Source organism: Ovis aries, chromosome 7 (assembly GCF_016772045.2).
Source record: "Ovis aries strain OAR_USU_Benz2616 breed Rambouillet chromosome 7, ARS-UI_Ramb_v3.0, whole genome shotgun sequence".
Lineage (NCBI taxonomy): Eukaryota > Metazoa > Chordata > Mammalia > Artiodactyla > Bovidae > Ovis > Ovis aries.
Window position 1 is genome coordinate 69,940,525 of NC_056060.1, and position 14,764 is coordinate 69,955,288.

General features: G+C 39.5%; 1 protein-coding gene across 2 annotated transcripts in view; it reads right to left on the bottom strand.

Moving 5' to 3' along the window:
- RTN1 (reticulon 1) overlaps positions 1–14,764 on the bottom strand; it is a 246,237-nt gene that overhangs the window by 24,750 nt on the left and 206,723 nt on the right. Inside the window, exon 1 of one of the 2 annotated variants that reach the window (XM_004010692.6) lies at positions 7,577–7,750. The exons of the other annotated variant lie outside the window; for it this stretch is intronic. Within the exon in view, the coding sequence (XP_004010741.1) occupies positions 7,577–7,637 (61 nt within the window). The 5' untranslated portion in view covers positions 7,638–7,750. Of the gene's footprint in view, positions 1–7,576; positions 7,751–14,764 lie in introns of those variants that run through there. 2 annotated transcript variants of the gene reach the window in all.

Genomic DNA, 14,764 nt, shown 5'->3' on the forward strand with positions numbered 1-14,764 from the left:
AAACATTAGTAACTTTTCCTACTTTATTCCCTAATTTTGCCATTAAACTAGAGAAACATAACGGAAATAGATGGAAGAAAATACTTTAAACATACACAGAGAGGCTCAAAGATGACACTGTCTGGTCAACTAATCTATCAGTTTCATTTGCCATGAAACAGTCTTCTACATAAGGTAAAATTTAAAAAGGTAATGCAGGAGCCCTGCATTCAGAGGGGAAATTGCTAAAAGATTTTTGCAGATAAGATTCCTGCAGTGATTTCATTTTCTAGGTCCTTCCTTCACATCTTTTAAATGCAGTCAAAATGACTGTCAAGAGAAAAATGCCAACATTATCTGTAGACAGTTAAGTAATTCAGTGGATGTTTTGAAAGGAAAGATACATTAAGCCTGGTGCTCCATACAGACAGTAAAAGAGCACAGCATTTAACCCACATGGGTGATCTACTCTAATCAGCTTTGGCAGAACAATGGGAAGTGAAGGATTTTACTGCCAAAGGCACAGCTAGCAACAATCTCTGGGATGTTTCTTCTATGCGACACAAAAGCAAACACATTCTTCTAACAACTACCCTTCAGATTAGACTGATAATGTAAACTACTTTGATGTTCATGTAAGATTTATCATTTCCCTGGACTTAGCAGCTGAATGTGGCTCCTGTTTGCAAGTTCTAGCCACGAGGGTTGCATTCCACGCTGTAAAGTTAGCACAGTGCTGCTTAGGCCATTGCCACCCTGGTAGAGCAGGCCTGGCCAGGAAACGAAACAGTAGGGCTCAGTATTTAAGATGAGGGGGTAAGCCCCTCATGCTAAACCTCCAGCAAATGGGCTCATTTGGGATGAAAGGAAGATTTATGGTCAGGTGGAGAGAACGATAGGCCTTGGGGACATGGTGGTAGAGGGAGGCACACAGAAAAATTCTCAGGAGATTGAATAAGGAATGTCTTTGTGTGCTTTTTCTTTCTTTAATAAGCTTCCTGACTTGATCAAAATACAAAACGGTTCATTGGTTGGTTTGTCATCAGTCATAATTAGTCACAAAATCTTTAGTCTGAGCCATACCTTTATTAAAATCCATCATTGTATCAGAATAGAAGAGAACCATGGAGGAAGACTGCTGTTGGTTCTTTTTTTTTAAAAAAGAATATATTTTAAAAACTTGACAAAGACTATAATGGCTAAAATACTTCTTGAACTGAAAAGATACGACAAGGGAAAGGAATAATCTCTCACTGTACTTTTGTTCTATTCAATAAAACATTATGTGTTCCTGACCCCCATTACCACTAGATTTGGTCTGCAGTTTGGTGACATGATTCTGAAGGCCGAACTTAAGACATGACTACATTTGAACTATGCCCACTGTGAAATGGGTCTAACTGTAATAAATTCTGGGGCTTCCCAGGTGGCTCAGTGGTAAAGAATCCACCTGCCACTGTAGGACACGCAGGAGACCTGGGTTCAGTCCCTGGGTTGGGAAGATCTCCTGGAGGGGGAAATGGTAACTCATTCTACTATTCTTGCCTGGAAATTCCATGGGCAGAGCACCCTAGCAGCCTACAGTCCACAGGGAAGCAGAGCTGGATACGACTGAGCAACGAAACATGCATGTAATACATTCTAAATATTAAACACCAGTTTGGTCAAAGAACCTGTAAGTAGGGCTTGAATTATTTTCTGCCTTTGTCAATATAAGAAATAAGAAAGAACTTGAGGATTTTCTCTTGTGAAACAATAAGATAATTGCTCAGATTTAACTTCATAGCTTAAACATTTGGGGGAAATAGAACTCTATACTTCTATGTTCTAAAACTCCTAACAATCTTATTTTATTTGAAATATATTCTATGAAGTTAGAATACAATTATAATTTCATGTTTTAATATAGTCATTATTATTATCCAGAATATAGGCAGAAGATGGGTTTTTAAAAATTATTAATGTCAAGTTCTTAGTTTTCAAATTGTGAGCTTAATTATAAGGCTGTCATGGGACTGGAAAAGTGACAAATGTAAATATTAACACATGGTCAAGTATGCACACAACTTAGGGAACAGGTTGAGAAGGATGGGAAACTTAGTGGTGATGCAAATTTAATTAGCTTTCTGTGGATTTTAGAATTCTATTTTAAGTGAACTTAAAATAGGTCAATTACTTCACAGATTTCTGTTCCTGAATGTAATAATTTTTCTAAAGATGAAAAAGAACTGAGTAAAGAGCATCATTTCAAATACTATAAGAAAAAAGCAGGAGAGAAGGAGGCAAGGAGAGAAACTTTTTAAAAATGAAGGAAGGGCCTGCTGATTATGACAGAAGATTTCATCAACAACCTCTATTGATGTATACTAATCATAAGGCTTTAGTGATGAAGTATCAGGAATATTATTATTTTTTAATGAAAGAAATATCAATTCATGGAAATATGAGAAAAACCATAGATTTGAAGATGTAGATTTAGACTGGAATTTTTGTCAACCTTTCTTACCCATGGTGGATCTTCCTTTAAAAAAAAAATCACTGCAGAGTCCATCTATACAGTCTAAAGCCAAAACATGTAATTAAAAAATGAGTCTACCCCATTGACGCTTATCATAGTTTTTTTCTTAATTTTAGTAAGGAATAGCTCATAACACAAAGAAACATGTATTTGAAGTTGAGCAATTCTTTCATGTCGGTTTCTTCCATTAAATTATTTCAGATTCTTTTAAGATATGTATAATCTTGTTTACTAAAAACTGCTTTTGTTCTCTATCTCTAGATTCATTTTATATGGTACACAGATATTGGAAGATATTCAACAAATATTAACATCAATCAACTCTAGATGGAAGGACTTTGGGTGATTTGTGGCTTTCATTTGAAACTCTCTTTGTTGAAATGGAAATTTTCATAATGCACATGTATTATTTTTAGAAAACCAAAAAAGCCACTATTTTCTCCCCAAATTTTGAAATAGTCCTTTAAAAAATTCTCTTGAAAATGATAATACATTGTGAAAAAGGAGAATTTTATTTTTCAGTGAAGTAATAACTACCTATGTTTGGCATATTACCTGTATAATGAGTTTTCTTTCATTAAAAACAAATCCCTAGATCATCAGCTAAGAAAGTTTTCCCATTATATCTCTTTAGAATCTGAGAGAGGGAGTTTGTAGATGAAATTATTTATGCTGTAAAGTTTGCACAAGTGTTCTAATAATACCGAACCTAAATAAAATGCTGAATGACGGGACTGGTCTATCTTTATGTCTGTATGTAAAATTGGCTTTATTAAATGCCATTTTCAAAATACAAACATACAATTCAATTCCTATGGCTAAAACAGACATTTCTTCTGTATTTGGGGAGGCGTGGTCATTCTGAAGTAGCACCTTTGAGAACAGACTACCCTCAACACTGTTTTCACAGAGAACTATAGGTCAGCATACAGTTTTCAAAATACTTTATTGTCTAACAAAATGAGAAATATGTGAGATTATATTCTCTGGAAGGTATTTCACCCTTCAATATTTTACAATATTTTAGGGGGATCTGTAAGTACAAAATGCTGCTACATACAGTAAGTGGGAGCTATTAGTCTCAACTTCCCACATTGCCAAGTGTCCTGCCCATGAAACTGTCAAAAGCAGTGATACTTGGGAAACAAAAAAACAGCAATCTTTAGAGTACAAGTGAAATGATATGAATGAGTGGTCCCCCGCCACAGTAACATTTGGATTCAGGTAGTATAGTAGAGTGGTCAAAGAGCAGACTGCTCTGCATTTGGGACTCATTAAGTCCTAGGACAAATTACTAGCCATTTCAACCTTAAAATCCCATTTCCTCCTCTATAAAATGTTTCGTTAGTTGCTCAGTCGTGTCCGACTCTGCGACCCCACGGACTGTAGCCTGCCAGGCTCTTTTGTCCATGGAATTCTCCAGGCAAGAATACTGGGGTGGGTAGCCATTCCTTTCTCTAGAGGATCTTCCCGACCCAGGGATCAAACCCGGGTTTTCTGCATTGCAGGCAGATTCTTTACTGTTTGAGCCACCAGGGAAGTGAGAGTAAAACAATAATCTCAGAAAGATATGAGATTAAGATCTGTAACAAGAGTTTAGGACAATGACCAACACATGGATAATAATGATGGAGAATTTTTAATGATGAGCTCATGACGATGATGATGACAACAATGGTGTAAATTGATCAAAATCACTGACTCAACTGCTCAATATTGCTTTGTCTTTAAAGAGATAAGCTGTGTGAAAATATCTTGGAAGGGGTAAAGGAGAGTTTACTTTCTGAAACTCAGCATTAGTGAAAGAGGCAGTATGTGAGATGGGAAGAGTTCAGGATTTTCGGCTACAGTCACCTTTTCACTACCCCACTTGCCACTTAATGAAAAACTTTGGGCAAGTCACATAACCTCTTTGAGCCTCATGTTGTTCAAGAGTAAACTGAAAAGCTCAAATGAGAAGACGTTTGGCAAAATGAAAGGTATATAAATGGGAGGGGTTTTTAACACCCCCCTACTACCTAGATAATTCTTAACATTTTTAGAAAAACTATTGAGGAAGAAGCCATCTACTTTGGAGGCAGATGGTAGAGTAGAAGAATCAAAGGGCTTTGGAGTCAGACAGCCTCGGCTTGAATCTGGCCTCTGGCATTACCAGCTGTGTGCGTTGGCAAGAAGCCTCAGTTCATCACTTCTAAAATGGGATAATAATAAAACTCACACATCATAGGATTCATGAAGATTAACTGCAATGATACAAGTAAAGTAGTAAAAGTGCCCAGTAAATGTTACTATTTAACAGTAATAACTAGTAATCTGAAGAATCCCAGGTATATTGCCAAGTTTTATTAGGTTATTTTCTTATTTCATCTTCACTGAGCAGATTGGGCTTTGGTTTATCAACAAATTGGGTATGAGTATCATTTTTTTAATGGAAGCAGAATCTGTGTAATGTAGTATAATGTGGACTTTAGTCTCTCTTTAAATATTCTTGTCTACAGCTAAAATCATATATATTAATAAAATAAATATAAGCTTCCTTTTGCATGTATACTATAGTTTTTAGGACACATTATATTAGTTTCAGTAGAGTCTTTCTGACATACCTAAGGAACTACAATTTCTCTGTGGAATTGTTTAATAATATGGAGGAAGTCTGGGGGCTCCCTTTATTCCCTTTTCCAAGCAAAACCTTCACTTCTCACTATTTCTGGAGGACATTATCCCCAATGTTATACTGACTTCTTTTAACTACATTCATAGCTGCTCTTGTATCAAACCCATTTCATCATTTGTATACTAGACCTTGTTCTGCTGGGCTATGGATTGGGCTACGAATTATTGCACCTGAGTGGTTTCAACCCCGATTATGTGTTAAACTCATTTGAGAGCTTTTGAAAAATACTGATGCTTGGCTCAATGGAATCGGAACCTTTAGGGGTGGGGCACAGGCATCTTTTGTGTTTTCTAAAGCTTCCCAGGTGATATTAATATGCAGCCAGTGTTAAGAACAGCTTTTTTTTTTTTTATAATTAAGAGAACTAAAAGATACACTTAAAATACTAAACAAGAATCTTATTGTAGATTTTAATTTAGATGAAAGTTCTCCTAGTGGGGAGAAACAGGAATAATTTACTTATAATTTCTCCTTTATGCCTATAAACCCACCCACCCAGTTATCAGTCAATTTTCAGGATAATGGCTTTGTTCTATCTGACAAAAGGAAATCAATGGTACTGAAGATTACCAAAGGTCACAGAGTATAAAAGACCCTCAACGATCCTGCATTAATCTTCATAAACAGCTGTACACTGCAAATGAAAATGACAGTCTTTAATGGACAAAGTAAAGCATTTTGTGTTGTTTTCTGATTATAAATGTCCATATTTTTAACCCCCCAGTGAAAATGTCAACAGAGGCAAACACATAGGATTATGATGAAACAGTGTCTTAGATCTTACACATATTAGAAAATTTGACACTTCTGCTACCTACTTTTAATAAGAATAGAGGAAATCTGTAAGAATAATCTTAAAAACCAACTTTATATCCACCTAAACTTGGTATTCTATCAAGCCGTAGATATCCATTGAGTGTGTATTTGGAATAAACTGGATGAGTCTGAACATGTAGCAAGAATGAAATGTTACCAAGAATTTTCACAGCTGTCTTCTGTATAAAACATATGCTAGGTCATGTAGTTATCATCATTCTCTAAAATGATGCCCCTGGATGGCCATACATTTATTTCCTGGCTTTTAAATTTATTAGGTCCATTTATTCACTTTTGACAGTTGTATTTCCAATAGATCCAAATAATTTGAACTAGACTATTGCATTTTATGTCTCTGCCACCCAACTAACAAATAAGAGGCAGAGAAGCTATGCTCTTAATTCTGAGGTTCCGGTTTACTTTTTCTTTGCTTAAAAAATTTACCAAAGAAAAACTCTATGGGGTATTAAGACATCCCATTCTTTTTGTGATACAATATTACAAGAGAAAGGTGCCTTAAAAAAAAAAATCAGTTTCTGCTCCAGAGTATTCTTGGTCCCCTGAGGGACGCTACAACCCTGCAGGTTAAGTCAGACGCACCTTCTTCAGAACCATTTGCTAAACATTAAAAGACACTTCATATAACAAACATCCAAGTTTACAACACATAATTCATCCTTGCAAAGTCTCCCTTTCTCCTAGTAATCTCAAACTGAGCAAGGTGAAGGAGAGAATCTTAATGTAACAAAGGCGAGATGGAGATGTGTGAAGTATGAGGCTGAATAAAAATGGCTGAAAAGCAATCCAAGCGAGGCTGGAGGGTGGCCACACCCAGTGCTAATATGGACTGTTTCAAAATAAATCTGTTATATCAGAGAGCAACTGGCACTGTTTTTTAATTTCCCTCCATTTGTTCCAGATATACCCATTATTAATGAACAGTAGTTACAAGTTACCCCAATGACAGACAAAAAACCCGAAATATTTCAAAGTGAATCATCCTAATATGTGTCTACGCCATCATATTTTCAGGATTCTGAGAGCTATTCTGCATTTCCAGTTCCCTTTGTGTGACCACAAATAATAACCCTAAAATGGGTGTGTCCCTCTTAAAAGGATGCACTAGAACCCACTCAGTTAACGGTTCTACTAGATTTCAATCTTCAGGCACAAATTAAATGCACTGGGATACATGGAACAATAAGAAAGCATTTTAACTCCGGGAATAAGAAGAGATTAAACAAGTACTTGACGTTGAGCGGAACCCAAAAGAGCTCCAGGAGGAGGCAAAAGATGCATTTAAAACAGTAGCCTGACAACAAGAAAACAAAGGGGTGGGGGTGGGGGATTCTTTTTTTTTTGTTTTTTGTTTTTTTTTTTTTTAAGATGGGAAAGGTAAAAAACAAAAACAAAAAACCAAACACCGTCCACTCTGATTTTTGACATAACAAGTTTACTCCCCCCAACAGAAAGCTCTTGGGTATAAAGCATGCATAGGTCCCACAGGTGAAATGATGCACAATGGCTGATTCCGGGTCCCGGGTTCCCGTGAGCGCCGCAGGCATGCACTACTGAAATAAAGAGAATACCCTGACTTTTCCAGTTGCTCCAAACACAATCCATCTTGGTGGAATCGGCGGTGGCCTGCATCGTGCGCGCTTTGAGGGCTCGCCGTTGCTATCCTCGGGGGCGCTGAGCGGGCACTCAGGCGTCGGTGCCCCGGCTGCAGCGCTGCTCCCGGTGGCCGCGGCTGCAGACAGACTGAGGCTGCACCAGCCGGCGTGCACCGCGAGGGGCGGGCGCGTCGCGGGCGCCGCAGTCTCCGCGGCAGCGAATCAGCGCCGCGCGGTGCGGATCAGCCTGCGCGCCCGGTGATGCGGATGATGCGCGTGCCGCTAGACTTCAGAGCAGAGGCTCGCTGCCCTGGAGATGTTTAAAACCAGTCGCACCAGGGAGGCGGAAAAGCTGACCAGGGGTGGGAGGTTTGAGAGAAGGAGAAAGAGCCAAGGGTAGGAATGACAGCAGAACACGAGGGCTGTTTTTGGGTCTTACTGGCATGGTGCATTTTCTAGAAATGTCTTAGAAACCCAAGAACTTGATGATGGCAGTACAAACCTCAGGCTTTCAGCATCATATCCCCTTAGTGACCAACGCTCATTCACCTCCCCCCACCCAGCCTCCAGTTCTTTACATTCTGGCCACACTAATTGCTTGACATCTTCCAGACAATTGCCAGAGTCTTTCCCTCTTTTGGAACAGCCCATGGCTCTCCGAAACCTTCCCTGGCAAGCCGCAATCATTGCAAAGAAACCCTGAAGGTTTAGTGTCTCTTCTCAGCTCTGTTTGTGGGTTGAATGAATTTTCGACAATATCTGAATGTGGTGCCAGTAGGTCGGGATCAAAGCCTCTGGACTCTGGCACACGGAGTAGTCACTATAGAGACACACCAAGAGTGGTCAGTTGTGGGGACATCCAAAGAGAGCTCAGGAGGCAAAGGGCCTGTTCCTCAACAACATCATATTTGGGATTGAATGTTAGGGGATGATGGATGTGAGTGGTGTGTTTAATTCAGGAGATAAAGTTGATTTCCAAGCCCAGTGATTCAAGGGCTTCAGGTGTCCCCACTTACAATGTGAATGTCAGTGGGAGGAGCAGAACAATGTGTTGTTGTTCAGTTACTCAGTTTTGTCTGACTCTTTGTGACCCCATGGACTGCTGCACACCAGGCTTCCCTGTCCTTCACTATCTCCCAGTGTTTGCTCAAACTTATGGCCAATGAATCAGTGATGCCATTCCACGATCTCATCTTCTGTTACCCCTTTCTCCTCCTGCCTTCAATCTTTACCAGCATCAGGGTCTTTTCCAGTGAGTCAGCTCTTTGCATCAGGTGGCCAAAGTATTCAAGCTTCAGCTTCAGCACCAGTCCTTCCAATGAATATTCAGGACTGATTTCCTTTAGGATTGACTGCTTTGATCTCCTTGCTGTCCAAGAGACTCTCAAGAGTCTTCTCCAACTCCACAGTTCAAAAGCATCAATTGTTTTTGCTCAGCCTTCTTCATGGTCCAACTCTCACATCTGTACATGAATACTGGAAAAACCATAGCTTTGACCATACAGACTTTTGTCAGCAATGGGTGGTGACCTACTATTCAAATTTTAGCATGAAATGCTTTATCAGATTACTTTCCAAGGCAGTTGAGAGAATGGACAGGGGATAGGTATGTTTTGATAAGGAAAAGGTAGAAATAGCACAGAGAAATGACTGGAATTTAGGCATTTTCTGGGGAAAGTCTTGGTAGAAGGGACCCTCGAGGAGACAAGATATAGCATGAGGACAAAGATGCCTTGGAGACCAAAGGGGTTTATAGAAGGAAGAGTTCCCACTTCCATTTGTTATAGCATGGCCTTATCCATTGTATGGAATTTCTCTCCCTCATGGAGAAGTGGAGCCTCCATAATTCCTCTGCAGCTCCCAGATACATTCCTTCCCAGACCCAAATATGCATTTGTACATGCTGTGCCAGCAAGAGCCTAAGGACCTAATCTCAAGGTTACGCTTCTGGAAATGATTTACCTTTCATTTTATGAAGCATATACACTTTAAAATATGATCCTTAGAATCATGCATGTTCTTTTTAGAATAAAAGCTTCCAGAGAAACCAGCTAAGCCTCTGCATATCTCTGTAACACATCTGGAATTATTCTTAAGGAAGTTTAAGAAGAATGACTTCAGCAGGATGATTTGGCACTTCTGGGCATCATAAGTCTCCTATAAGAGTGGGGCTGTCAGAGCTCCCATTTGGCTGATGAGAAGGAGGAACAGTGACCACATGATTACAAAGCACTTTTCAAACTGACTTGCTCTGGAGGTGTTAGTGACTTTGTTATATTTATACTTCCTACTGTCCTCCCACAGTGTTTTCATCATCATGGTCATGATTGGGAATTCAGTCAGCAAAATACTGAAAAGACTGGGACCTGATGATGAATTCTCATTGCATGATGTGGAGCTGGACACACTGCAAAAAGGTAGGGACAAGACTCAGAAGGAGAGAGAAAGGGTCACCAGGTGGGTGTCCTGGCCACTTTTCAGCTGGAAACCTTTGGAGCCTTGGCCGCTAGGAGGCACTGCCTGTCCAATGATAGTCCCAGGCATTAGCCTTAACACAAAAGGTGCCCCAGGTATCTTGAGCGGTGAGTGTTCACAGTCATATTACTGGAGCCAGTGTGGGCTCTGACAGTCAGTACTGAGCAGCAAGGTGGGGGCAATATGTCCCTAGCAAGGACGAGTAGGCAGAGGCAAGCTCTCCCTCAGGTGTCGGGTAGCTGTGTCAGAATCCTTAGGCCATGAGTTTTCACTGGCCACAAAGCTGACCTTGGAATGTCAGCTTAGCTGAAAGACCACATTCTTTTCAGTCATGCTAAATCTGGAAAGAGAAGCTTGATGGCACCTGAAAAATCAATACAACAGTTTGACAGCTGAAGATTGAGGAGGTAAGATGTCTGATGTCACAGAGAGAGATACACACTAGTAAGAATTGAGGGTTTTCTATTAATGCCCAGGTGCTTAGGAGAAGCATAAATGATCATATTAAAGGAAAATCAGGCAGAAGAGCACAAACTTGACAAGGGATGTGGGTGTTGGATCTACTTGTGTTACAAACTTTAGTTCTGTGGCTTTCAACCAGTCGTGTATCATCTCTGAACCTTTCTCATAATATACACGTGAATTACACATTTAGACGTTTGTTTCTACGAAGTAATAAGAATTTGTTTCCCATAGACATTGCAAATGGGTGCTTTCTTTGCACAAGTGCACACAAAGTATTAACTGAAAGCTCTTGGCAAGGTCAAAACGATAGAATGGGTAGAAAAGATATGTAAATTGTCCTTTAGCAGTGAAAGAAAACAGAAAGCAAAATAAAGCTTGCTGAAAGTGGGCAGGAACTGCCTCTGTCTTTAAACCAGGAGAGAACAGACGGGCTTTGTATGCAGCCAGCTTAGAGCTCGCTTTAGGTACTGCCAGGAAGGGAAGTGATTTCTTTAGTTTTCAGGATGAAATCGTGCATTAGTCTGTTATATGGAAAAGCAAAGGAGCCAAGTTTTGTAATCTCATCCCAGATCTAGATGAATGTTGAAGGCTACCATGTCCAGAGTGGTCGTATGGTGTTTGTCTACTATAAACAGTATAAATCCTGATGAGACTCAATGGCACCTGCATTGATACACTTATTTAAGGAATACATACCAAGCACCTACTATATTCCAGATACTGCTCTAAGCATAAAGCAAAGTTCCTGCCCTTAAGAAGTTACATGCCAGGGTGTATGGGAGGAGCAGAAAATAATAAAAGAGGTAAATACTGTATATATTTCACTTGTGGAGGAGTGTACTGGGGAAAATAAAGCAGGTAAAAGAGGATAGAAAAGGATGTGGGTGGACATTTGCTATTTTATAATGAGAGTCTGTGAAGGCCTAACTCGTGGTAAAATTAGAGTAAGACACCTAATGGAAGAAAGGAGAAAGCCACTAACCTGTATGGGAGAAGAGTATTCACAGATGAACTCAATTTTCAGAACAGAATGTAACAGCTAGTAAACTATATCAAGCATTCTCATAGAACTCTCTGGTTTTTTTAGGCTCAGAAGTACAGCAATTGGAAGAAAAGGCACAAAATGAAAAAAATACTTCATTATAATCAAAGAACACTAAGAACTCTGTTCTATGCCATATGGAATAAAGAAATTTAAAGGAAAAACCAATTTGGTACATAACCCACTGTACCAAAACACTGCATGAATTGTCTTCAATTCAAACAAGAGATTAGCAGTTGTTATTTTCCAGGTGCTTTATCTTGTGGTATGCACTGATATTTAGTTGTTACAAGATCCCTATGAGGTAGGCAGTATTTACTTTCATTTTCTTTATTCATTCATTCATTCAATCTACAACTGTTTATCGAGCCCACACTAAGTGCCTGTCTCTGTAAATACAAAGGGAACTACCCACTGGGACTTGAGTTTATTGGGGGAAAATTTACATATAAATAGATAAATGCAATCAGTGGATTGTGTGAACAGGAAACCAGGGGTACACAAGAGTTCTTAGGGGCAGAGGTTTCAGGAAAGGCTTCAGAGAATAGGTGACAATTAAGCTAAGTTATGAGTAAGAAATGTATCAGCAGTTTGAGTGATGGGCTTTCCTGGAAGACAGAAGTGGAAACTTAATTTCAGAAATGTGTAGAGGCCAGACTGTGACAGCCCTGAGTAGTAATACTGTCAATAGATGAGGGAGACCCAGCAGGATTTTAAGCAGAGGAGTAACATGGGAAGTGGCATAATTTATCCAAATTTGGCTGACAAGTTTCCAGAATCGACTGTTGCTGTGCAGTCATTAAGTCATGTCTGACTCTTTGCAACATCATGAACTGCAGCACACTAGACTTCTTGTCCTTTACTATCTCCTGGAGTTTGCTCAAATTCATGTCCATTGAATCAGTGATGCTATCTAACTATCTTATCCTCTGTTGCCTCCTGTTCCTTTTGCCTTCAATCATTTCCAGCATCAAGGTCTTTTCCAATGAGTCAGCCCTTCTCATTAGGTGGCCAACATACTGGAGCTTTAATGTCAGCATCAGTCCTTCCAGTGAATATTTAGGGTATTCAGGGTTGGTTTCCTTTAGAATTGGTTTGATCTCCTTGTGGTCCAAGGGACTCTCAAGAGTCTCCAACACTACAATTCAAAAGCATCAATTGTTTGGCACTCAACTTTTTTTATGGTCCAATTCTCACATCCATACATGACCACTGGAAAAATCATACCTTTGACTATATGGACCTTTGTTGGCAATGTGATGTCTTTGCGTTTAAATATCCTGCTCAGGTTTGTCATAGCTTTCCTTCCAAGGAGCAAGTGTCTTTTAATTTAATGGCTGCAGTCACTGTCTGCAGTGATTTTGGAGCCCAAGAAAATAAAGTCTGTCACTGTTTCCACTTTTTCCTGTTCTATTTGCCATGAAGTGATGGGACCAGATGCCATGATCTTAGTTTTTTGAATGTTGATTTTCAAGCCAGACTTCTCACTCTCTTCTTTCACTCTCTTTAAGAGGCTCTTAAGTTCCTTTTCACCTCTGCCATTAGGGTGGTATCATCTGCATATCTGAGGTTGTTGATATTTCTTTCAGCAATCTTGATTTCAGCTTGTGATTCATCCAGCCTGGCATTTCACAAGATGTACTCTGTACAGCAGTTTAATAAGCAGGGTGACAATATATAGCCTTGTCATACTCCTTTCCCAATTTTGAACCAGTCCATTGTTCCATGTCCAGTTCTGTTGCTTCTTGACCTGCATACAGGTTTCTCAGGAGGCAGGTAAAGTGACCTGTTATTCCCATCTCTTTTGTCCATAGTTTGTTGATTCACACAGTCAAAGGCTTTAGCATAGTCATCGAAGCAGATGTTTTTCTGGAATTCTCTTGCTTTTTCTATGATCCAATGGATGTTGGCAATTTGATCTATGGTTCCTCTTCCTTTTCTAAATCTAGCTTGTACATCTGGAAGTTCTTGGTTCACATATTGCTGAAGCCTAGCTTGAAGGATTTTTGGTAAAATCTTGCTGCTGCTAAGTTGCTTCAGTCATGTCCGACTCTGTGCAACCCCACAGACAGCAGCCCACCAGGCTCCCCTGTCCCTGGGATTCTCCAGGCAAGAACACTGAAGTGGGTTGCCATTTCCTTCTCCAATGCATGAAAGTGAAAAGTGACAGGGAAGTTGCTCAGTCATATCTGACTCTTCGCGACCCATGGACTGCAGCCTACCAGGCTCCTCCGTCCAAGGGATTTGCCAGGCAGGAATATTAGAGTGGGTTGACATTGCCCTCTCTGATAATCTAGCTAGCATATGAAATGACCACAATTGTGTGGTAGTTAGAACATTCTTTGGCATTGTCCTTCTTTGGGATTGGAATGAAAACTGACCTTTTCCAGTCCTTTGGCTACTTACTGAGTTTTCCAAATTTGCTGGCACATTGAGTGCAGCACTTTAACAGCATCATGTTTGGGGATCTGAAATAGCTCAGCTGGAATTCCATCACCTCCACTAGCTTTGTTCGTAGTAGTGTTTCCTAAGGCCCACTTGACTTCACAGTCCGGGATGTCTGGCTCTAGATGAGTGGCCACACCCTCATGGTTATCCAGTTATCCAGAATTGACAAAAGACATAAATTCTAGCCCTAAGCAAGACAAGTAAGAAATCCATACCTTGACTCACATCACAGTGAAATTGCAGGGCATCAAAACAAAGGAGAAATTTTAAAAGCAGATATAAATAACAGACAAATGAGATGAACAGCAATCTTTTCATTAATATAAGCTAGAAGACAATGAAATAATATTCTCAAAGTGGTGAAGGAGAATAACCATCATCTAGAATTATATACACAGAAAGACTAATACAGATATTTTCAAAAAAATAAAAAATGAGAGAATTTCCTAATGGCAGACTCTGCAGAAAAATATACCAAAAACAGTACTCCAGAAAGAATAAAACTGAATCTAAATTCAGTTAAAAGGTAAAAGTGACATGCATGAAAGAATGCTGAGCATAAAGATCAGGAATGGCTAACTTAATGAAAGGGTTATAAATGAAAGATGAAAGTAAAACAGTAGACAAAATAGAACATAGGTAGAAAGCAGTGATAAGAGCAAGTGCATTCTAAGATCCTAGTATTGTTCCGGAGGAGGATAGAGATATTTAGACTATGAAAATGTCATATTTAT